The sequence below is a fragment of the Leopardus geoffroyi genome, chromosome A3, assembly GCF_018350155.1.
Source record: "Leopardus geoffroyi isolate Oge1 chromosome A3, O.geoffroyi_Oge1_pat1.0, whole genome shotgun sequence".
Classification (NCBI taxonomy): Eukaryota; Metazoa; Chordata; class Mammalia; order Carnivora; family Felidae; genus Leopardus; species Leopardus geoffroyi.
The window spans coordinates 62,205,103-62,229,155 of record NC_059336.1 but is presented as its reverse complement, the minus strand read 5'-3'; the positions used below and the strand labels follow the sequence as shown (position 1 = coordinate 62,229,155).

Sequence of the window (24,053 nt, the reverse complement as noted above, 5' to 3'; positions counted from 1 at the left end):
CTGGGTGCACACCCCCCAGGGTGGCAGGACCCAGAGAAGAAAGGTTCTTGGGGTCTCTTGTGGGTCTAGGATGGCCCCACACCATCCCTGAGGCCATGCTTGTGGACAAGCCACTGAAGACATCCCCATGCATCCAAGAGGGCAAGGAAGTGGTGGGGGAGAGAGTCCCCTGAGGCCTTGCAGCCCCCGGAGGGAGAGAAGAACAGACGTGGACACCAAGCATGGGCAGTGGCCATGCAGCAGGGAGATGTGAGGTGTGGCCACTCAGTCATCATGGGTATGGGTGAGTGGGAGGGAAGGGAGGAAAAGAGAATGAGGAGGAGGTTGTGGCCAGAGCAGGAGGTGTTGATCAGCCAGGTGCAGTGTGTGGGGAAGGTTCGAGGTGGGGTGGGCTGGGAGCAGGTGGGCATTGGGAGACACACTGTCTCTGTGTCTTGGTGAAATGACTGATCCCTCTCCGAATCCTTTTGACACCACCCATGTGCGTTGGGGTTCCTCTGAATACACATAGTGCCCAGGCTTCCACCGCCCCAGACCTGATCTCCCTGTTGACTCAGCTGCCTCCTCTAGCCTGTGACCCATTTAGGGCAGGGACAGGGTTATCATGGCTGTCCCGATGCCTGGCACACAGTAGGTGCACTGAACCTTTGAGGTATGGCTCTACTTAGCAAATTTCTCCTCTCTCCAGCTTTCACCTGCCTGTGAAATAAATAAATCACTTTTAGGAGCAGTTCAGCGGGCAGGCCTTGGGTCCTTGCCACCTTGGGAGGGGAAGTAGGGGCATTCCTGTTTCCCACGAGTCCTGGGGATCAGCCTCCCTCTGCCGCTGCTCTGCCCCCCCCCCCCTTCTGGCACTCCCCACCCCTGGCTTTGGGGGTGCTCTTGGAGTTGTCACTTTGCCTGCCAGTGCAACCCTGCAGCTAGCCTCAGTTTCCCCCAGCAAGGGGCAGGCACTGCTCGGCGCAGGAAATACCCTGTGCCCTCCCTGGAGCATGTGACTTTTGATTTTCCTTGAACGCAGCACTTTGTGATTTGGCGTAAACTTCAGACGCAGCCCCCTTTCCTGTCTTCACATGAAGGAAATAAGTTGAGTTTCGGAGAAACCAGCTGCTGAGAGCACACCAGGCCTTCCGGGCCTGGTCCCTGCCAGCTTGGGCCTTTGTGCTGCTGCTGGTGTGTCCAGGTGAGTGGCTGTTCTTCGGCCTTCTGCCCCTGTCCTGCCACTGCAGCCACACCCCAGGGGACTCAAGGCAGCTGGCAGAGGGTGAAGATCCCCTGGGGTGTGGCCTACTTACACTCGGCCTGGGCATGTGAGGGGGTGGTTAGCCGCAGGGCCTCACGCTGGGGGCTTGGACTGCACAGAGACCCACGTTAGTTTCTTGTGCCCTAATTCTTCATCTAGAGCCAGCTGTTGACGCTGGGGACCAGAGATCTTGCAGGTGGCCCATTTGCCTCGATATCATCGACACAACTCCAGGTAAGTCATCCTGGACGGAACAGCACCCGCTCACCATTTCCACGGGTAGCCTTGGTCTGGTGGAGGAGGACAGAGTCAGGAGGCCACTGGGAATGACCGGGAGGGGCCGTCAGATTGGGATGATGGGTGGTGTCCAGCTGGAAAAGGAAGCAGACATGGCTTCCAGCCACCCTGAGGGAAACAGATTCCTTGCCAGAGTGTCAGCTGAGCGGTAGTGTCCAGGGGACACAGAGATGCCTGCTCAGTCCCTCACCTCCTCCTGGGCCCCCATCAGGGTGACACCCTTGGCTCCAGGAAGCAGAGAATCCTCCAGAGAAAGCAAACATGTTGTCTTCCCCCTCCCCCAACTCAGCCCTGTGAATATGAGGGTGACTCAACAGGCCTGTGAACTTGAACAAAAAAATTCCTCTCAGGGGACACAGGGCAGGCTTGAGCCACTTGTAGGGGAGCTCAGGTTAGAGAGGGGCCCAGAGAAGCGAAGGAGAAAACAGTCTGAATCCTACTCAACTGCGGTGTGTCGGCAAGTTGGGTGGACTTTCTGAGCAAACTGAGGTTTGCACGTCTGTTAAATGCAGGTGCAAATATGGGCACCTTGCAAGCGTCTGGCTCTTGTGTCTTGGGTGAGAGGTTGGGAAAAATGTCCAAGGCAGGGGTTCCTATGGTAAACAACTCAAGGTGAGTTTCGTTACTCTTATCTCAGCCAGGATGGCGAGCACACAGTGGGTGCTTAATGAGGCTTTGCTGAGAGATTAGGGCCAGGGACTCCCGGGATGAAAAAAATCTTTGCCGCGTCTGAAGGCTCTTCTCCTCCAGTGCAGCGTCTTTTCTTCCTTTTCACACCTGTCCTCCTGCCTCATGCACATGGCACCAGCCAGGACACAGGGCAGGCAGGCGGCCTGGATAGCGGGGCGTGCACACTCTGGAGCCAGGCGGTCTAGACCTGCGTCCTGGCCCTGCCACCTGCTGTGTGTGCTGTGGGACCTCAGGCAAGTCACCGCACCTCTGTGTGCATCAGGTCCTGGCTCCATAAATCCTTCACTCACAAGGTTCTTGTGAGGATTAGGGGAACTAATATAGTTGACCCTGGAACAGCATGGGGGTTAAAGGTGCCGAAACCCAGATGCAGTTGAAAATCTGCACAGAACTTTTGACTGCCCCCAAATTAGCTACTAATAGCCTACTGTTGACTGGAAACCTTCCAATAATATAGACAGTGTAACACGTATTTTGTATGTTACATGTGGTACTACTGTATTCTTACAGTAAAGTAACCTAGACAAAATGAAATAGTATGGAGAAATTCACAAGGGGAAAGGCATTTACAGTCCTGTAAAAAATCTGTGTGTAAATGGACCTGAGCACTTCACACCCCTGCTGTTCTGGGGTCAACCGTAAATCTAGAGTGCCTGGCACATAGTAGATGCTATATGAGCATGTTGCTGTAATTCTAATTATCATTATTAGCTCTGGGCGGTCAGGCTCTGGACTTTGCAGCTTCTGGAGACTCTCTTGGGGGCTGCAGCAGTCAGACCTCTCCATGCTGACCACTACCTTCCCCAAAGCATAGGTCAAGGCTGTGGTTCTCAAAGGGAGCCGATTTTGGCACCCCTTTTGCCCCCCAGGGACATTTGACAATGTCTGGAGACATTTTTAGTCATGACTCGGGCTGTTGCTGGCATCTAATAGATACAGGCTAGGAAAGATGCTAAACACCCTGCAATCCCGCAGTGCACAGGACAGCATCCCCCTGTCCCCATGTCTCTATAGGCTCTGTCCTCCCGACTCATCATCTCACCTCTCCCACCCCCTAAGCCTTTCCTTGTCTCCCTTTCACGCCACAGAGCCTGACATCCAGAGAGGGAAAGCTCCTTGCTGAGATCACACAGCCCTTAAAACCAAGGCAGCAGAGGTTGAGGTGGGGGTGGAGGGGGGACTGCTCTTCTGGCATTGCCCAGTCGATCAACAGACACTTAGCGAATCTGCTGGATGCAAGGTCCTATCCCCAACGCCACAACAGCCTAGCACTCTGGGCCCTGACAGTCCCAGGCCAGCCTGGGGTGAAAGCCCCTAGAGATCTAGCTCTGAACAGTGGATTCTGTCTCCTAAAGGACATTCACTGAAGTGGTGAGTGCAGATTGCTGGGTCTGAGACCTGCATTCAAATCCTGACTGCCACTTGCAGGTTCCATGATTTTGAACATGACATTAGCCTCTCTGAGCCTCAGTTGCTTTAGCTGAGGAATGGGGGTAACAATTTCCATTTAATGGAGTTGAGGTGAGGTTTAGATTAAATGGATAATGCTCATAGCAAAGTCCCTGGCACTAACCTGTTTGACATGTACTTATTGGAAGGAAGCAGGGGCTGCGGAAGAAAACAAGATGGCCATAGGCTCTGCTTTGGGGAGCTCAGCTTGGTCAGAGGCAGAGGAGTCAACAGACTGTGGTCATACGTGGCTGTCAGGGCTGTGATGTGGGAGGATGGGCCCTGGGACAACAGTGGAGGTCTCTCACTCAGCCTGGGGAGGGTGGAGCAGAAATCATGGAACACTTCTAGGAGGGGACAATGGAGGGGACCTGAAGCATGTGGCCAGGAGAAGGGTATGGGCACCTATTATGTATATACGCCTTGCTGACATAGGCAGGGAACAAGACAGAGTCTCCACTGTCATGGTGCTTACATTCAAGCAGGGGGCAAAGTCCTATGTCAACAAGTTGGTGGATAAACCACATTTTTGGTGGTGAAGAACAATAAAGCTGGGTCAGGGATAGAGAGAGAAGGGGAGGTGATTTTAGAGAGGGGGATCAGGGAAGAACTTTTGGAGGAGGAGGTGATATTTAGGCAGAGACTCAAATAAAGTGAGGGATTTTGAGGGAAGAGTGTCCAGGCAGAGGGAACAGACAGTGCAAAGGCCCCAAGGTTGGACCATGCCCGATTTGAGCAATTGACCTGAACAAGTAACATAAGGAGGCCCATGTGGCTGGTGAGGAGTGAATGAGGACAAAGTGGTGTAGGAGCAGATTGTATAAGGACTTGGGGGCCACGGCGAGCACTTGGGCTTTAACCCTGAGTCAGGTGGGAGTCCTGGAAGGCTGAGAGCAAGAGAAGGACATGATAACACAATGGTGGGCCAGGTGCTGTGCTTGGTGCTCCGTGAGTCTTATCTCAGGGAATCCCCACAATTTCCCAGTATTAGGCACCTTTGCTTCCACCATTTTACAGGTGGGGTCTGGCGAGCTTACCTCACGGCCCAGGGCCACACTACTGTGATACAGTAGATCTCTGGTTCTATGGTTGGAATCTGGTCCCCTGGTGTCAGGGAAAAGATATGAAAGAGCCTATTGCCACCGTGGCACATTGACAACTGCTGTCATTATGACTTAGAATGTAACCAAGGTAGCATTTTATTGGCTGAAATTGCCTGTGCTACCTCTGTTGGTAGGCAAAAGGGGAGCCCCACCATGGCCTGCAGACTAGAGAGCAGGAAACCTGGCTTCAGGGGGGACTTGGGGTCTCAGGCAGGGAACTGGGGTCAGTGAAAGGAGGCTTGGGCAGAAGGGTTGGGCCCCCATTTCAGCAGTGCCCTTGGTGGAGGCACTTCTGATGTCTGGCTGAGGATGGCATATGGAGCCCCCAGGCCTGGCTGGTGCCACTGCTGCCCCCTCTCACCAAGTCCAGTTGGATGGACTCGTTCCCTCTGTAGCCTGACTGCCTTAGTCTTCCCTCTGGATCTCCCGATGGACATCTAATTGGGGCTTTTGATGCTCAGAGTATGTTCTATGGAATAGTAGACCCTCAAGGCTCTGCTACTTAGGAGTGGGGATAAAACAAAACTAAACCATCCTTCCATGCAGGTCTTCTCAGAGCCTTTAATATGCTAATATGCTTTCCACAGCTTCAGAAAATGTGTTTGACCTCTTGAGCCTTTTTTTTTCCCTTTGAAGTATGTTTGGAGTATCATGTCTCTCTGGCATAGATATAATTGAACCCTACCTTTACCCAAGGAGGATCCTTGAATGGTTGAATTTCAGGTAGATCATTTTGACCAAGGACCACAGGTTTCCTCCTTTCCTCCCAGGGCCTGGGCTGTGAAAACAAGACTGGTGTCCCATCATCTCTCAGTTGAACTGAAAACTCTGGCTGGGAAGGCCAAATTAGGATCTCTGAACTCACAGCTCATGAGGCTAGACGGGTTCAGTCTAGGCAGGACTGGGGCGGGGGAGTCTAATGGTGGGCTTGTCTCCTGGGAAAGCCACTGAGTCTGTGGGGACATAGCTCAGGATAGAAACATCTGACCTTCCCATCCATGTCCTACCGGGAAGCTGCAGACTGGCCCAACTCCTCTGAAAGCAAAGACTCCATGCTGGGCTGGCTTGCAGTGGTGCTGCATGGACAAATATTCCAGCCTCCTGTCTACCTGGCTCACCATCTTCTGCCTCCAGCTGTCCACTTCCTCTGGCCTCCCCAGCATTTCTGGCCCACAGGGTCGCTGGAAAGTTGATCACTCCGACTCTCATCCCCTTATTTTACTAGTGAGGACAGCCCAGAAAGGCATAGGGAGACAAAAGCGGACGCAGGGCTGGGTAACCCCTGGACCCACCTGCCGTGCAGTGTCGTGTTATTATTACTGTTGTCATTATTGGCAGTGAGACAGGGAGGTTGTGATAAAGCTGAGAATGCACGGGTGATGGTCCTGCCTCTGGCATACCTTGGCCTTTGGTCTGAGGTGGCCAATCATGGCTTGTGGTCCTGAACTGGGCCCCAAGGGCCAGCCTCTCCCCACCCCCCTTCTGCCTTAATCTGTCTCTGGCTACCCACGTTGCACCTGTGGCCACTGTGGGGAGGAGCTTCTCAAACTGTGTTGCCGACAATTTCCTGCCACAGCTTCCTGCCCCAGAGACCAGCATCGCTACCCCCACCACTCCCCACAGCTCCATGGACAAGCCCCCGCCTTGCTGCCTGGTCCTGTGTGTATAGGGAGTGACTATATGAGTCTTTGAGGCAGGGATGGCTGTCTTTGGGAGGATGGAGAGGAGTGGGGAGGGTGTACCCAGTGAAGAGCACTGCATGGATAAAAGTATGGAAGTGAATTTGAAAGAAGGCTAATAGCACAACCCAGGTGGAGCAGAGGAAGGGTTGAAGAATTTAGTTAGTTCAATGAAGTGAGCTGGAGGGAACCACAGTAAGTTCTTGAGCAAGGGAGTCTTTGGGGGAAAAAACTGCCGAGAAGCAACTCGCAGACCCTAGAGCTCAGCTCATGGGAAACAGACTGTGGGGTTTAGCCAACCACAAACACTATGTGAGTTAGATCTGGATCTCAGATTTTATTAATAGAAACAGCAGGTAGAGATCAAAGGAGGTGATGCCAGCACAAACAGAGAGGTCTGAACTAGACAGGTGAACATGGTGGCATGTTGATAGCCACAGACAGAATGGCCCAAGTAGGGCTACCAGGGCTGGGGGAGAAGAGGCGGCAGGAGCCGTCAGAGAGGGAGGAGGCACATCAGGGAGCCTGTGAAGGACCGAGGAGAGCCAAGAAGCTCAAGCAGGAGGAAAGGGTCACTTGTGTCCATCATTCAGGGGATCCAACATTGAGGAGGGCTTGCCTGGTGCCCACCAGATGGTGATATCAGTGTTTCCTCTCTGGCCTGGAGAGTATCCTGGTGGGGGTGGGGGGCAGACTGTGAGGCTAGATGAGGGGGTGGGAGTCAAGAAAGTAGAGCAGGGGTGTAGACAGCACTTTCTTTCCTACTTCAGTTATTATTTTTAGTGCCTGGTTTGTCTATAGTTTCCAACTCCTTTAGTTAAAAACCCAACAACTAAGGTATAATTTACATACAGTAAAATTCACCCATTTTAGTGAACACTTCCGTGAGATTTGACAAATACATATAGCCAAGAAACTATCATCTCAATTGAGATACTGACTATTCTCCCAAATTCCCTCATGTCTCTTCTAGTCAATCCTTCTCCTTGGCCCCCAGCCTCTGGCAACCACTGATGCTTTGTTCTCCACTGATACAGTTTTGAATGGAATTATACAGTTTGTAGCCTTTGGAGTTTGGCTTCCTTCACTCAGCATGATGCCTTTTAGATTCACCCATGTGTTGTGGACATTTCCTTTCATTTTATTGCTGGGTAGTATCCCATGGTGGTGATGTACCATAGTTATCTATTCATCTGTTGAGATACATTTGTTTCCAAAATTTGGCAGTTGTGAGTAGAGCTGCTATAAACATTTCCTGTGTAGGTTTTTGTGTGAATACAAGTTTCCATTTCTCTAGGGTAAATACCCAGGAACCCTTTTTGCTTCTTAAACACTCTGATGGAATGGTGACCTATATCTCCAGGTGGGACACAAATGCAGTCTCTGATTAATCACCTACCTGTAACTGTTGGGACATCCAGGAACCCTCTCAAGCCTGGCCTTCCCAAACCAAATGTCAGGAACCGTCTGGTTAGAATGCAGATTCTGGTTCCTCCTCTGGCTACCCTGACTCAGATCTCACCTGATTCCCATTCCAGTATCTTCCTTTCAGCCCCTGTGCCCATCCTTGCCTGTCCCTGGACACCCAGAGGTAAGGCAGCCTTTTCCAACCCACAAAGGCCTTCTTTGCACCCCCTGCTTACTTTTGCTTAACTAAGAAAGGCACCCAAGGATATTCCCCTGAATGTAACCTATGCCTGGGTGGTCTTATTGGGCCCACCCTAGAGAGATGTTTGGAAATTGTTATAGGGAGATGAGTTTTTTCAATATTGTATAAAAACTTCCAAATATACAGCAAAATGGGAAGAATTATATACCTGTTAACCATCCCATAGTTCTACAATTAATATTGTTATATTCACTTTATCACATACAGTCTATCCTCATTATTAGGACGTTCTGTATTTAGCCTACTTGCTAAAATTTATTTATAACCCCCAAACTAATACTCAAGGCCCTTTCACAGTCATTCAAGAACATACCCAGAGAAGCAAGAAATTTGAGTCAACTGACATGCGCATTCCCACTGAGGTCAAACAAGGTGACACTTTTCTCTACCTTTTTGTTTTACTTCTCATACTGTAAACAAGTGTCCTTCTCTCTATTTGGTGCACATTTTTTTGTGCTTTTTGTTGGTGATTTCACTGTTTAAAGGGCAGTGCAGAGCTGAAGTGCTATCTTATATTCCTACATGCAAGAAGGCTGTGATGTGCCTTACAGGAAAAGTCTGGGTTGTCAGGTAATCTTAGCTATAGCGCTATTGGCTGAGCATTCAATGTTAATGAACCAACAATATATATCAAATAAAGTGTCTTTAAGCAGAAACAAGGTTAAGTACTGATCAGTTGATGAAAATATTGACCAGAGAGTGGGGGGGCCTAGGCTGGCTCAGTTGGTAGAACATGTGAGTCTTAATCTTGGGGTCATGAGTTCAAGTCACGTTGAGTGTGGAGCCTACTTAAAAAATTTTTAAGTTATGGGGTGCCTGGCTGGCTCAGTCAGAAGAGCATGCAACTCTTGATCATGGGGTGGTGAGTTTGAGCCCCACATTGGGTGCAGAGAATACTGAAGAAAAAAAAAAAAAAAAAAAAAGAAAGAAAAGAAAAAAGAAAAAGAGAAAGAAAAAAGAAAGTGTCGTGACCAGAAACTTGAAGGAACCTAACCCTGGATTCCTCTAGGAGCGATCATTTAGTATTTGCTAATTCAGTGTTTGCAATGACTTTACAGAACTACTCTGAATAATAAGACTTATCTGTTCACCTGTCTATCCATCAATCAATGTTATTTTTCTGGATGCCTTTCAAAGTAAATTACAGCCATCAGAGGCAAATATTTCCACATACAGATCATTAACTAGCGTTCAATATTTTCTTTTCTTTTTTTTTAAAATGAGGGGTCCAAATATAATGAAATGAACAAATTTTAGCACATTCTTAGAGAAACTGAGACACTTGTATAACCCAAAGCTTATCAAGATATCAGCCATTGTACCATCACCCCAGAAAATTAAAAGCAGATAATTTTAGGTTATCTGCCTTACCAGATATTTATCTAACTATCCTTAATTCCTTCTCCCTCTCCCCCTCCCCCATCACACATCTCATTTTATTTAGTGGCTGTATCAAAGTTCACGTTGGAGTTAAACCCTAATGTATTTAACCAATATCCTATTGATGGATATTCAAATTAATTTATGCTTTCTAGAAATTTGTCCGTGAAGGCAGAGGGGGCAGGGTAAAGCGGAATTTCTAAGGCCAGGAGGACTCAGTGGAAAGGAAGAAGGGAAGGTTAATAGAGAAAGGTTCTTTTGAAGAACAAAACTTGTTCCAGCTTTGTTCCCTATGCCTGATGTTCTCTCTTTCACGATTTTTGAAAAGCTGGTTCATCCTCATCCTTCAGATCTCAATTCAAATGCTACTACCTCAGACAAGGCGACCTTCCCAGCTACAGTGGCCTCTTCTCTCTCTTAATAGCACTCTATTTCCTTTATAACACTGGTCTCAGTCTGTAATTACTATTTTTGCCTGTTTCCTTGTTTAATGTATCCCCCCCCCACCCCGCTTCAGATTGTTCAGTATTCAGGAGGGCAGGGCCTGTCTTATTCACTCATATCCTGCGCTGAGCTGAAACACAATAATTCAACACGTGTTTGGGAAATGAATGAATGGTTCCAGGTTCTGGTGTGTGTGGGCCCGTGGGGGTGTCTGGGCGTTCCACACAAAGTCTCTGAAAAGTCAGAGGAGGATTGGGGATCCTCCGATCTGAGCCCAGCCGGCGGGGGCTCCTCTCCAAGTTTATTCTGGCGTAAAGAGGCTCTGCACTATGACACTGATGCCCCTCAATGCGTCCTCTCTCCTACTATCTCTGGGCCCAGTGGACTGAGTTCAAGAAGGCAAGCCGAGACCCTGACGTGCCCTCCATCTTGTTCTGAACCCGCAGGGTCTGGCGAGGCACAGGGGCGGCGGCGGCGATGCCGGACCCCGCGGCGCACCTGCCCTTCTTCTATGGCAGCATCTCGCGCGCCGAGGCGGAAGAGCACCTGAAGCTGGCGGGCATGGCCGACGGGCTCTTCCTGCTGCGCCAGTGCCTGCGCTCGCTGGGCGGCTACGTGCTCTCGCTCGTGCACGATGTGCGTTTCCACCACTTCCCCATCGAGCGCCAGCTCAACGGCACTTACGCCATCGCTGGCGGTAAGGCGCACTGCGGCCCCGCCGAGCTCTGCGAGTTCTACTCGCGCGATCCCGACGGGCTGCCCTGCAACCTGCGCAAGCCGTGCAACCGGCCGTCCGGGCTCGAGCCGCAGCCCGGGGTCTTCGATTGCCTGCGCGACGCCATGGTGCGCGACTACGTGCGCCAGACGTGGAAGCTGGAGGTGAGAGCGCGGACCCGAAGGGGCGGGCCCTGGGGGCGGGGCCGGGGAGAACAGGCCCTTGAGGGCGAGAGAGCCTTGGGGACTGGGGAGAGCGATTGCATTCTTCAGCCTGCGCTTTGCTGTGCTTCGTCAGATTTGGAAGCTGGAGGGGTGGATGCGGTCCTGGTTGGGGGCAGGACCTAAGAGGTGGCCTCGTAGGGAGGGGGCTGAGTGACGCCTTGGTGCAAGCCTATGCCAGAGAGCTGTTGAAGGTTGCCCTGGGCCTGGGCTGGGGGCGGGCCAGGACCATAGGGGCGCTGCCAGCGCGGGCCCGGGCTGTGGTCTTCAACAGCCTGCAATACCCGACAACCAGTGTCAGATCTTCCAGCTGAAGATGAGCTTGGACCGCCTGTAAGGCGGGGTCTGGGGCGTGGCCCTAGATGGGCGGGAGGTTGGAGAAGGACCATGGAGATGGCGGGGGCGGGGGCAGGGGCGGGGGTAGGAGGGGGGTGTCTGGAGAGGGGGGCTGTCCTCAACAACCTGAAGGACTCACTCTAGGTGGGTCTAGGGTGAAGGGTCTCACAGGGACAGAGGAAATTAGGAAGGTCCAGAGGAGGGAAGAGGGTTCCTGTGGTCACGCCCCTGTTGACAGTTATCAGTCTCCTGGCTCCTCCATCCTCCCTTCCCTAGGGTGAGGCCCTGGAGCAGGCCATCATCAGCCAGGCTCCCCAGGTGGAGAAGCTCATTGCCACAACAGCTCACGAGAGGATGCCCTGGTACCACAGCAGCCTGACTCGAGAGGAGGCAGAGCGCAAACTCTATTCGGGCTCACAGACCGACGGCAAGTTCCTGTATGTGGGGCTTGAGGCCTGGGACTTTAGGGCGGTGAGGCTGGGGCTTGTTGGCCAGGAATCCTGGAGGCTGGGGCAGACCTCAGTGTGCAGTGTGCAGGGAGGAGTGCGCCTGTGCTAACACGTGCAAGTGGCTAGTGTGTTTGAGTGTGTGGTAGGGACATTATATGAGAAAGGATCTGTAGTGGTTAGGACTCCAGAGCTGGACTGTCTGGGTGGGAATCCAGGCTCTGCTATTTATCAGCTCAGGTCGCTGGGCAAGTAGCTGAACTTCTGCCTGCTTCAATTTCCTCTCCTTCATTCAGCAAATATTTACTGAACATCTACTATGTGCCAGGCATGTTTCAGGCACTGAGGACATAGCAGTGAACAAAACGGACACAAATCCCTGTCCTTGTGGAGCAGAAAGACACAAAACAAGTCCAGGGAACCCAGGCTGTGCTACCTGCCAGCTGCTGTCCCCACCCTAGCTCAGCTTTGACCTCTTTCATATCTTAAGCTTCCATGGAAGCTGTCTGACAACGAATTCCTCTGCCCCAAGGAAAAGTCTGCAAACTTTCTGCAGAGTTTATGACAATTAATTGGTCTACTGAGGTTAGAGGAGTCTCAGGAGAGCCTAGGCCAAGGGCTTTGACCAGCTATGGGTGCCTTGGATGTCAAACTCGAAGTCACAGAGGCAGGTAGGGTCAACATGAGCCATGGGAGACTGAGGCTGAGGGAACAAGGATCAGGTACAGTATAGAGACTGAACTGGCACTGAGGTTCAGAACCAGGTAGAGCAGTGACAGTATCAAGGACAGTGACTTAACACTGGGCAATGTCAGGAGACCAGAAGCAGCTACTTTGAGCCAGGCTATTGGAAAATTAGGCAAGTCATGCTTTGGACAGAAGCTATTATAGATTGCTTGTGTGGTTCCTGCAGTCAATAACTGCTTTCTCAATATGGGGATAGTTAGGGGCTGAAGGTCAAAGCTGTAGGCATAGAACCTTGCATGGGGCAGGGAGGAGGGGAACACCCCTGGTGGGTCATGATGCCTGGCACAAGCCCAGAACTGGTCCAGTTCTGAGATAAGGGTGTAGGGTATGATAGAAAGATGCATGTTACTCAGGCCTGGAGTTAAAACCAGGGCCACGCTTAACTATTGACCACAGGTCAGAGCTGCCGAAGAATGGATGGAATTGTACCTCATGCTCTTTGTTGCCAAAGCTTTCTTTATAATCTCAGGGTTTATGGAATGGTTGATTCAATTTGAAAAGAAACCTGACCTCTGGAAAGGGCTTTAAGATTATATTGTTAAGTGTTTCCTAACCTCTTCTGGATCACAGACCCTTGTGGGAATCTTACCAAAGCTGAACCCCTTTCTCGACCCCAAACATGTTTACTCCAGATTTTGCACACAAGAAGCTACAGAAGATCGTAGTTGAACCTGAGCCTCATTCTTGGAGCCCTTTTTGGGTTAAGAACCTCTGATTTAGTTCAACTGTCTCATTTTACATGTGAGGAAACTGAGAGGATAAGTGACTTTCTCAGGGTGGCACAGATAATCGTGTGACAGAGCTGGCTGTCAGTCCTATTAGCAATTAATTGATTTGAATTGATTTGAGTCCTGGCTCGACTTCTAACCAGTTGTGCAATCTAATACCTCAGTTTCCTCATCTGCAAAATGGGGACAATAATAGTACCTACCTTGTGGGGAATGCTGTGAAGGTTAAATGGCAACTATGTGAAGAATTTAGAACCAGTATCTCAATAAATGATAGCTCTTATATTACTGTTACCAGGTTCTGTATATTCGGAAGTAGAGATACACGTTGATTTCTTAGCTGGCACTTCTAGCTTAAGTTAAGTTTGAACTGCAGAGGCAAAGAACTGCGACCACCACTGGGTTTTTTTGGTAAATAAAGTAGAATTTGTGGCATTGAAATATACATGGTGACCACATCAATGTCTTTGGCCTATGTGGTTATTATGTGGGAATTGGTCGCTGTTCTTTTATGAATTCACATATCTCTTTCCAAAGAGAGTTATCAGTTAGTCTTTGCTATGTAACAAGCCATCCTAAAATATCATGGCTTAAAACAGCATTATTTATTCCCTCCTTGATTCAGGGGGTCGGCAGTGTGGGCTTAGTTCAACTGGGTGATTCTTGTACTGGTTTCCTTTGAGCTCGCTCATGTGGCTGCAGTCAGACGTGGTGGGGTGTGGACTGGGGCTGGATGGTCTAGGATGGCCTCACTTACATGTCTGGCAGTTGACAGCCTGGCACCCTTCCTGGGGCTTCTCCAACAGTCTAACCTGGACTCATTCCAATGGTGGCAGGGTTGCCAGGACAAGCGAGAGAGGGCAAGCGAGCCCACTGCTTGACCACTCTCCAAGCCTCACCTCGTGTCACGTTTGCTAATGTCTATTGGCCCAAGCGAGTCATGTGATAAGGCCCGGATTCAGGAGATACAGAATGAGACTTCCTCTATGTTTTTTTTCTTTTAAGTTTATTTATTTTGAGAGAGAGAGAGAGAGAGAGTGTGTGTGCATGCACACATTGGGGGAAGGGCAGAGAGAGAGGGAGAGTGAGAATCCCAAGCAGTCTCTGCACTGTCAGTGCAGAGCCAGATGCGGGGGGCTCCATCATGACCTGAGCCAAAATCAAGAGTCAGCCACTTGACCGACTGAGCCGCCCAGGTGCCCTGAGACTCCATCTGTTGATGGGAAAGAATGCCTAATATTGTGGTGGTGTTTTCAATTTTACATATACGTTTGCTGGTGAGCGCTGGGTGTTGAGTTTCTGCTGTTAGTTCAAAACTTAAGATGTGGACCTGAGGGAGGTCGTTTTCACTACTCAAAAGAAGAGAACTAGTAATTAGAAACCATAACCTCCAAGCTACCCCACCAGTCTAGTTATGGAAATGCTTTCCTTTCTGTGGGACATTTGCATTTTAGTTTGTTGTGGGTCCTCTTCTCTGCCCTTGGGGCTCCCCTATCACCCTGTACCCTGGTTTCCTATGTCTTCAGGCATCCCTAGTTGTGGGCCAGCCTAGGAATCATATCTTGCTTCATTGCATTGTTCTCCTGGGAACTTGCTGCCCTTCTGTCCCACTCTCAGGTTTTGCCATGGCAATTTAGAAGATATTTTCCCCATCCCTTTGACCTAAGGGAGGGCTTGATTACAAGGTGGGCTCACATCTCTCTTGTTTACCACTGTATCTCTGCCCTTAGAACAGTGCCTGAGACATGGTTAACATTCAGTAAACATTTATCCGTGGGCCAAAGCCCTGTCAGAGAGTTTACACCACCTGCAGGCCATCCTGATGCCTACTTCCTGCTGCCCGCCAACAGCCAGCTCTTCTGCAACGTAATACAATTCCTCAGATTATGGGTCAGCTGCCTACAACCTCTTGTACAAGACCTGAGATCCCCAGGACCCGTTGCTGTCCATCCTCCATTGGAAATTTACACTTAACTCTGGAGTAGAACCTTGTGCCAGTGACTCGAAACAAAATTGTTTTGTGGGAGGTGTTGGTTGGTTTCACTGTGGGATGAGGGGGTGCAGGCATCTGGCTCTAAGTTGGCCTGTGTGTGTGTGTGTGTGTGTGTGTGTGCGTGTGTGGACAAGGTCTTACCACACAAAGCCCCCATTCTTCGAGGGGCTTAATTCCCATTCATAGACTAGGAAGATTTGTGTACTTATTTTGGCAAATTTCCAGCAGAGGACAATCAAAGGTCTCACTCTGTCAAAGGTCAGTCTTTACAGTAACTAGTGGGTCTGTTGTGATGATGAGGGGACCTACTCTGATTTGTACAAAGGTGCCCCAGGAGCGAGCCATGGAGTTGTGCTTACCTCTGTGGCTCTTCATGGAAAAGTGGCTTTCTCTCCCCAAGAGAATATTTTAAGTCTATCTGCAGAGACTTCTGTGGCCTCTGTGGGTGGCTGAGTGTCTACCATAGATAGCTCAATATCCTGTGGATGGCCAAGTATCCCCAGTAAATGGCTGAGTGTCTCCTAAGGAAAGCCACATACTCTGCTGTGGAGGACCTGGTGTCTGCTTGTGGCTGGTTCAGTGTTCTCCCCTGGATGGCCACGTGTTCAGCTGTGTGAGCCTCAGGCTCTTCTGGGCTGAGTGTCCACCGTGGGAGGCCCAGTATTCCCCCGTGGATGGTCACATATTGGCCCTTGGACAGCTGTGTCTCCCTGTGGACACTGCCATTCTCCTCTCATTTCCCTCCCCGACTCCACCCCGCCACCTGTTACCAGTAGGTCTGGAGGTTGAGTCGTGCCTGACCTTGGCTCCCCTAGTCCCTGACACTTCTCTGTGAGACTGTCAGGGTCAGAGCCCATGGGTGTGTGTGTGTGTGAGATCTGGGGCCCGGCAGGGGGTCACCACAGGAGAACTCAGGTGGTTATAGGGGTGATACCCCCTCCTTCCCCCTGCCAGGCTGAGGCCCCGGAAGGAGCAGGGCACGTACGCACTGTCCCTGATCTATGGGAAAACCGTATACCACTACCTCATCAGCCAGGACAAGGCAGGCAAATACTGTATTCCTGAGGGGACCAAGTTTGACACGCTCTGGCAGGTAAGCTGCCCATCTACCTTGCTGTTGAGGGGATGTGGTGGGGGGTTGCTTGGGGTTCTGGGGGAGGGAAGAGCCCAGGCCCTGATGCCACCTCCCTGCAGCTGGTAGAGTACCTGAAGCTGAAGGCTGATGGGCTCATCTACTGCCTGAAGGATGCCTGCCCCAACTCCAGCGCCAGCGCCAGCTCAGGTGAGTGGGGCTGTGGGCGACGGGGGCGGGGTGAGCGAAGACCCCGTGCCCCACCCCCTCACTGTCACTTCTGCTCCCCCAGAGGCTGCCGCTCCCACACTCCCAGCTCACCCATCCACTCTCACCCATGTGAGTTAGCTGGCATCTCAAAGTTGGGTTGTGAGGGATGGAGCTGGGCGGGTGGGTGATGGGTCCTGTTCCCAGGGGGAGGCTGGGATGGAGAGTGGGGCTGCCATGGACCAGAAGAGGGTACCCCCCAGAACTGTCCCTGGGAGTCCTCAGAGAATATGGGTCTCAGGGGCTGGGTGCCCCCAGCTCAGGTCCTGCTGACCCTTGTTGACCCCATGACCTTTAGGCTCAGAGACGGATTGATACCCTTAACTCAGATGGATACACCCCTGAACCAGGTGAGCTGACAAAGCTGGAGGTGTATGTGTGGGGTTCCTGCCAGGCTGTGATCAAGGTCCTTGGCTGGGCTCCAGGGTGTGGCAGGGGAGGGATGTGGGCCAGGCCTGACTTGTGACTGCAGACGTTCACGTGGGTGCACATCCATCACGCCTGCCTGTGTGCTTGTGCATGGGGTGCATGCAGACACGCAGGGGAGTACATCTGGCTGTGCCTGAGCCACAGACACACATGTGTTCAGTACCTATGATGTGCCAGTCACGCCCCATGCTCGTGTGTGTCTGAGCTTGTCGAATGCTTCTGATATGCCATATTAGTCATGCCAGTTAGTCATGATGATTATTCTCAGTTTACAGATGAGAAAGGAGGGCAAGTAACTTAATAAGGTCCTGCGGTTAGGCAATAATGGAACTGGGATTTGAACCCAGGCAGGCAGGCAGTCTCTGGAGCCCCTGTTTTTAAAATGCCTGGCTGCAGATGCTAATGTGTTTGATGTGTAGATGCAAGCCTATCCCGTGTGCATGCACAGAGAAAATACAGGATTGTGTGTGCACACAGAGGCTCGCCTTTGGAGCCCTTGTAAACATGGCTGTGTGGTGCATCCAGAGACATGGACAGACATGGACATAGGTGCACACACACACACAGAGGTCTTCCTGTAGCTGGCACACTAACAGTTTCTCATGCAGATGTGCCTTTGGACCCCCATCACACACAGACGTGGGTGCAAGTATACGTGGGTGCGTTTGTGTGAATGCATGGGCACACGTGCTTACATGTGCACATAGTTGCATACGCCTTTAGAGGCCATTGGATGTGGCTTCCCAGTCCCCCCCAGAGGGGACCAGGAGTGTACACAAGTGCACGCATGCACACGAGCACACACGTGTACCCATGTGCCCATGCATGCTCTGGATGGTGCACCGTTGTCTGGGGTGTGCACTTTGCGGGTGCCAAGGCTGCTGTGCCCTCCCCGTCCCTTGTCCCACTCCCTCATCCTGACTTGGGAGCGCACACGTGTGTGTATGCCCAGCACGCCTAGTGTCTGCAGAGAAGCCAAGGCCAATGCCCATGGACACAAGTGTGTACGAGAGCCCCTACAGTGACCCTGAGGAGCTCAAGGACAAGAAGCTCTTCCTGAAGCGTGAGAACCTCCTCATCGCTGACATAGAACTTGGCTGTGGCAACTTTGGCTCAGTGCGCCAGGGCGTCTATCGCATGCGCAAGTATGGCTGCTCCTGCCGTGGTCTGGGGCACCACCGTGGTGGGGGGACAGAGGAGGGTGTGGCCTCACCAGGCCTTGGGGGTTGGGGCCAGGATGCGATATCAGTTTGCCAGGGAGACAGACCCTGGGCCAGAAAAGTACATGCTAGGGGGTTACCTGGGAGGGCTTGGGTCAGCACCTGAGAGGGTGTGGGAGAAGCAGGCTGGGACAGGGAGAGGGTGGGCTGAGCCGCAGTTGCAACAGAGGCCTTAACCGACCCAGGGGAGCTGCAGAGGGGCCCCCCTTTGTAGCCTTGCTACTGGATACAGGCAGCCCCTGGGGGCGGGTGTAGCTTTGAGGTGTTTTTTTTCAGTGAGGGGCAGTTCTCGGTGAGGGACTTGGCAGCGAGCTGTCCCTGGCCGACACTCCTGGCACCTGAGGAAGTGGGTGCCTGGACCCTGAAGGGAGATCCAGGTGGCAACCCACGGTATCCACCACACATGGCCAGAGAGAAGAGAGGCGGGTTGGGTGGGTACAAGGGGCCGAGCGGGGCCCGTGCTGACCAGGTGCACGTCATGGCAGGAAGCAGATTGATGTCGCCATCAAGGTGTTGAAGCACAGCACGGAGAAGACAGACAAGGATGAGATGATGCGCGAGGCGCAGATTATGCACCAGCTGGACAACCCCTACATCGTGCGGCTCATCGGCGTCTGCCAGGCCGAGGCCCTCATGCTCGTCATGGAGATGGCGGGCGGCGGGCCCCTGCACAAGTTCCTGTTTGGGAAGAAGTGAGCTCCGGGTGGGCTGGGCACTTGGAACTTGTGGGCCCAGCAGGCTCATCCGTCCTTATGGGTGTGCTCCAGCCACGAGGGCACACTTGTTTTCACACGACTGTAGACACACTCACCCCTGCCGCCCTGCGTGCCCACGCTCACACCCATGGGGCGGAGCTGTTACCAGCACAGCCGTCCGAGTCTGACCTCCAGATCTGAACTGCAGCCCTGCCACTGACTAGTGTGACCCCAGGCAGGTCTCTCAGTTTGTGCCTCAGTTTCCTCACTCGTACCACAGTGCTGATCACAGTATTTACCTCAGGGGGCTCTTGTGAGGCTCACATGAGTTGATATTTGTAAAGTGCTTAGAACAGTGTCTGGCCCTGCTTGTAAGAGCTTTAGCAGTTTTGCCCTCGTGAGATTGCCCACAGTCGATTGTCTTTGACCTAAGACACTGTCAGCAAACTGTAGCCCACAGTGTTGTTTGGTACTGCATGGCTTGGCATTTTTAAAGGGTCGTAAAAGAAAAAAAGAAGCAGAAGAGTATGCGGTAGAGACCACACGTGGCCTGCAAAGGCTAAAATATTTACTATCTGGCCCTTTACTGGAAAAATTTGCTGACCCTCAATCTAAAGAAACTGTGATTTCATTTGTTTTCTCGTGCCTTAAAACTCTTACCCTCATAGACATGGTCTTTGACACTCAGTGAGTGAGTGGCCATCAACTGAGGCGTGTGACCATCAACTCATATTCTCACTGGTGCATGTACATTCACAGCTTACCCCAGCTCGTGCATGCGTTCGTGCTGACTCATACATTCAGTTATTCCACAGGTTTTGCTGGGCAATTTCTCTGTAATCGGGACTGTTACTAGCATTTGGGATTCATCGGTGAACAAAAGAGACAAAGGTCTCTGTCCTATATTCTGGTTGGGAAAAAAGAGGCTTTCAATGATAATTATAATGCAATGTAGAATATGTTGGAAGAGAAGTACTATAGAAAAGAGGATTGGGAGTGTCACGGTGGCAGGTGAAAAGTGAGAAGGCGAGGTCTGTGCAAACTGAGGGAGGCAGCCAAGTGCAGCTGTGGGGGAAGAAGCCAGTGCAAAGGCCCTGAGGTGTGCCTGTGCCCAATGTGGTGAGAGAACTGTGAGGAAGGTCCCATGGCTGCGACAGAGTGAATGAAGAGGAGAGGGGGAAGTGATGGGGCAGGTCATGCAGGACCTTGTGAGCCATGGGGAGACCTTGGACTTCCACCCCAAGTGGGAGCCCTGGGAGGCTCTAAACAGGGGGAGTGGCAGGACTGGGCTTCTGTGCTCAGGGAGGATGGGCAATGGGGAATGAGGGTGGTGGTGCCTGTTCGTTCTGGTCCAGGCTTACAATGATGAAGGCTGGACTGGGGTGGCAGAAGCAGAGGTGGAGAGAAGTAGAAGGATTCTGGAAGGATTCTGAAGGCAGAGCTGCCAGGGTGTGTTGACAGATTAGAAGCCAGGTGTGAGAAAGAGGAGCTGAGGGTGAGGCTGGTGCTTCTGGCCCAAGTCAATGAAAGGATGTGGTTGTTGGAGAAGAAAGGGACAGTGGGGGGAGCTGGGTGTGTGTGTGAACAATCAGGAACTTAGCTTTATCTTTATTTTTATTCTTTTCTTTTTTTTTTTTATTTTTAATTTTTTTTTCAACGTTTATTCATTTTTGGGACAGAGAGAGACAGAGCATGAACGGGGGAGGGGCAGAGAGAGAGGGAGACACAGAATCGGAAACAGGCTCCAGGCTCTGAGCCATCAGCCCAGAGCCTGACGCGGGGCTCGAACTCACAGACCGCGAGATCGTGACCTGGCTGAAGTCGGGCGCTTAACCGACTGCGCCACCCAGGCGCCCCTATTTTTATTATTTTCAAGTTTATTTATTTATTTTGAGAGAGACAAGAGTAGGAGAGGGACAGAGAGAGAGAGAGAGAGAGAGAGAGAGAGAGAGAGAGAGAGAAAGAATCCCAAGCAGGCTCCATGCCCAGCACAGAGCCTGACATGGGGCTCGATCCCACAACCCTGGGATCATGACCTGAGCTGAAATCAAGAGTCGGATGCTTAACTGACTGAACCACCCAGGTGCCTCTGTCTTTATTATTTTTGAGATGCCCATGAGACCCCTCCCCCCCACCAGGGGCACATAGAGGATGCAGGTAAATGTGTAAGTTTGGGAATCATAGTATGTGGGAGACACTGAAAGCCTTGAGACCAGAGGAGGACAGAGGGTTTTGCCTCTTCTGTTCACACCTGCCCTCCTTCCTGTATCTCCAGCCCTGTGCCTGGGCACACAATAAGCACCTGCTGACTACATACTCAGCTGGGTCAGAGGTGTGGGCTTTGCTCCCTTAGGAACTCGGGCTGTCCCCTCCCACCTGACCCTGCTTTCCCTTGCACCCCAGGGAGGAGATCCCCATCAGCAATGTGGCGGAGCTGCTGCACCAGGTGTCCATGGGGATGAAGTACCTGGAGGAGAAAAATTTTGTGCACCGTGACCTGGCAGCCCGCAACGTCCTGCTGGTCAACCGGCACTACGCCAAGATCAGTGACTTCGGTCTCTCCAAGGCACTGGGTGCCGACGACAGCTACTATACTGTGAGCCCCCACCCCTTTGGTGCCCAGGTGGATGAGGTGGGTGGGTGGAGGGTCCCTGAGCCCTGCCCTGGCAACATCTCCCCCTTTACAGGCCCGCTCCGCAGGGAAGTGGCCGCTCAAGTGGTATGCGCCCGAGTGTTTCAACTTCCGCAAGTTCTCCAGCCGTAGTGATGTTTGGAGCTATGGGGTCACCATGTGGGAGGCGTTCTCCTATGGCCAGAAGCCCTACAAGGCAGGCGTGGGCAGAGGCGGGTGGGCAGGTGGCTGGGTGAGAAGGGGGGTGAGGGTGAGGTGGCCTTGGTTACTCATGTTGCACTTGGTTCTGGCTCAAGCAGAAGATGAAGGGCCCTGAAGTCATAGCCTTCATCGAGCAGGGCAAGAGGATGGAGTGCCCGCCGGACTGTCCACCTGAAATGTACACACTCATGAGTGACTGCTGGATCTACAAGTGAGTGCCAGTGGGTGGGAAGGGTACCCAGCTGAGCCAACACTGGGCCGGGGACCAGAGGTCATGGTGACCAATAGTCCAAAACTCATCCCACCCAAGACTCACCCAGTTCACAGTCTTTCTCACACGCAGTAGCTTTACTCTCTGCACCTATGCTAAATACCTCAACACATGGACCCTATAGTGCTCCAATGGGCCAACACCCCAACACTCTACCTGTAAACACCTAGTGCTCCAGCATCTAAACCCTCAGGCCCCCACCAGCCAACACTCAACATGTTTATCCTGCAATACTCAAACAAGGCAGTACTCTTTTACCCAAAATACAGTACCAGTGGTCAGGACATGTGATAATACTCCACTCTCATTCCTCAGTCCCCCGCTGTCCAACATTCAACACCTATTTATCCTGACAAGCCAACACTACAGCACCCAAATATTCAATATATTCAAAACCTCCACCTCTGTCCAGTGTTCAAGCTCAACACTTGAACAGCCCAACTTTTAACACCATCAGCATTTCAACTTCCCATCAGAAAATAGGCAACACACACCCAAACAAGATATTGTCCTACACTGAGCCATTGTCATCCACTGAGCATGGATATTCCAACATTTGATACCTTTTCTACCCGGACATCCATTATTCCATTGGCCAACACCTATGACATTGACACCTAAACACCCAAGCAACCCGATGTATAGATACCCTATTTATGATAAATAATACACGATCAGTCCATCCAACATGTGTTGACCTGGTCTCCATTGGGAAGTACTCAGTACACCAACACCCCAATACTGAAAGAAGCTCGCATCCAACGCTATACATGGATATTTCACACACAGTGCCATTCGTAGCCCAACTCTTCACTAACTGAACCTACCATCAATGCTCCAATGTTCTGCTAGACTAGGGGCAGCATACTTGCACCCATAAAAGTCTGCACCTGGCATCCAAATACACTGGCCCTTGGCACATGTGCAGTACCTCAGCCTTCAATATCCCAGGCCCCCTTCATTGATAGTTGTAACCCCGACACTCAGTGAATTCAGTTCCCTAAATCTTCACCAGTTGACCCTCAGCAGATGGTTCCCCCAACATCCTGTATGTCGGCAGCTCTTCTATTATGTGGTACAGAACCACTCGAATTCTAGTACTCACATCCAAGAGACGTCTCCATTTCCCAAAACTCTACCACCCTGGCAGCCCCACTGATTTTATTTTTTTAAATGTTTATTTATTTCGAGAGAGACAAAGCCAAGCAGGGGAGGGGCAGAGAGATAGGGAGAGAGAGAGAGAGAGAGAGAGAGAGAGAGAGAATATCAGTGCAGAGCCTGACATGGGGCTTGATCTCACCAATCGTGAGATCGTGACCTGAGCTGAAACCAAGAGCTGTATGCTTGACTGAGCCACCCAGGTGCCTCCCCGCCACACACTGATTTTTTGAGCCCCATGCGTGTCTGCCCTCCAGCTGAAGCTGGGTTCTGGGGATATGGTCAGTGGCCTGGGTCTACCTGAACCCCCACAGGTGGGAAGACCGCCCAGACTTCCTGGCTGTGGAGCAGCGCATGCGGACCTACTATTACAGCTTGGCGAGCAAGACTGAGGACCCCCCGGGGCCTGGAAAGGGAACCGAGACTGCTTTTGCCTGAGCTCCAGCCTGCCTGGGACCTGCAAGCCACGATGCCCCAGCTTCAGCCCCATCCTAGGACCTCCAGTCTGGCTGGCTTCACTTCAGCTTTTCTGCCCAAACCAGCTGGGCTGTATGAGGCAGGCAGCTGAAGCCTCAGTTTAATACTGATCTAGTTTTCCCCACTTGGTCACCCGTCCCCTCTGGCTGGGGGAGGAGGGAGGCCCTGGGAGGGTGGGGTTGCATAGCCTGCTCTTGGGCTGGTATCTACCGGGGAGCCCTGAGCTGAGGGAGCATTGCTTACAGTAAGGGCCCTCCTTCCTCTGGAGCCTGAAGGGGAAGACTTGGAATTCTCAGGTGGCAAGACCTCAATCGTTTAAATAAACTCAGCTTCTTTCTTATTTGAGTCTCTCATCTTTTCTGCCATGGGTGGGGGTTGGGCAGGACAGGGGGTGGGTCATTGGAAGGGGTCAATGAGAAGTGCCTAAGCACAGCTTTTCTTGTGTGGGCCTGGATGTGGTCCCCAGGGTCTGAGTATCTGACTTTCCCACT

The 24,053-nt window shown here is 51.7% G+C and overlaps 1 protein-coding gene across 2 annotated transcripts; it reads left to right on the top strand.

Annotated features, from left to right (window-relative positions):
* Positions 1-1,046: 1,046 nt before the first annotated feature.
* Positions 1,047-23,902, top strand: LOC123580685 (tyrosine-protein kinase ZAP-70). 2 transcript variants are annotated; one of them, XM_045445799.1, is made up of 14 exons: positions 1,047-1,183; positions 1,403-1,477; positions 10,401-10,833; positions 11,503-11,663; positions 16,095-16,233; positions 16,335-16,422; positions 16,505-16,551; positions 16,778-16,829; positions 17,861-18,053; positions 18,614-18,820; positions 21,227-21,419; positions 21,511-21,651; positions 21,755-21,867; positions 23,400-23,902. In XM_045445799.1, exons 3-14 carry the CDS (start codon positions 10,432-10,434, stop codon positions 23,521-23,523), a joined length of 1,860 nt encoding a protein of 619 aa, XP_045301755.1. In that variant the 5' UTR covers positions 1,047-1,183; positions 1,403-1,477; positions 10,401-10,431; the 3' UTR covers positions 23,524-23,902. The 2 variants fall into 2 exon arrangements, with proteins under 2 accessions (XP_045301755.1, XP_045301756.1); XM_045445800.1 differs by lacking the exons at positions 1,047-1,183; positions 1,403-1,477; positions 10,401-10,833 and adding an exon at positions 10,884-11,223.
* The last annotated feature ends 151 nt before the right edge of the window (positions 23,903-24,053 follow it).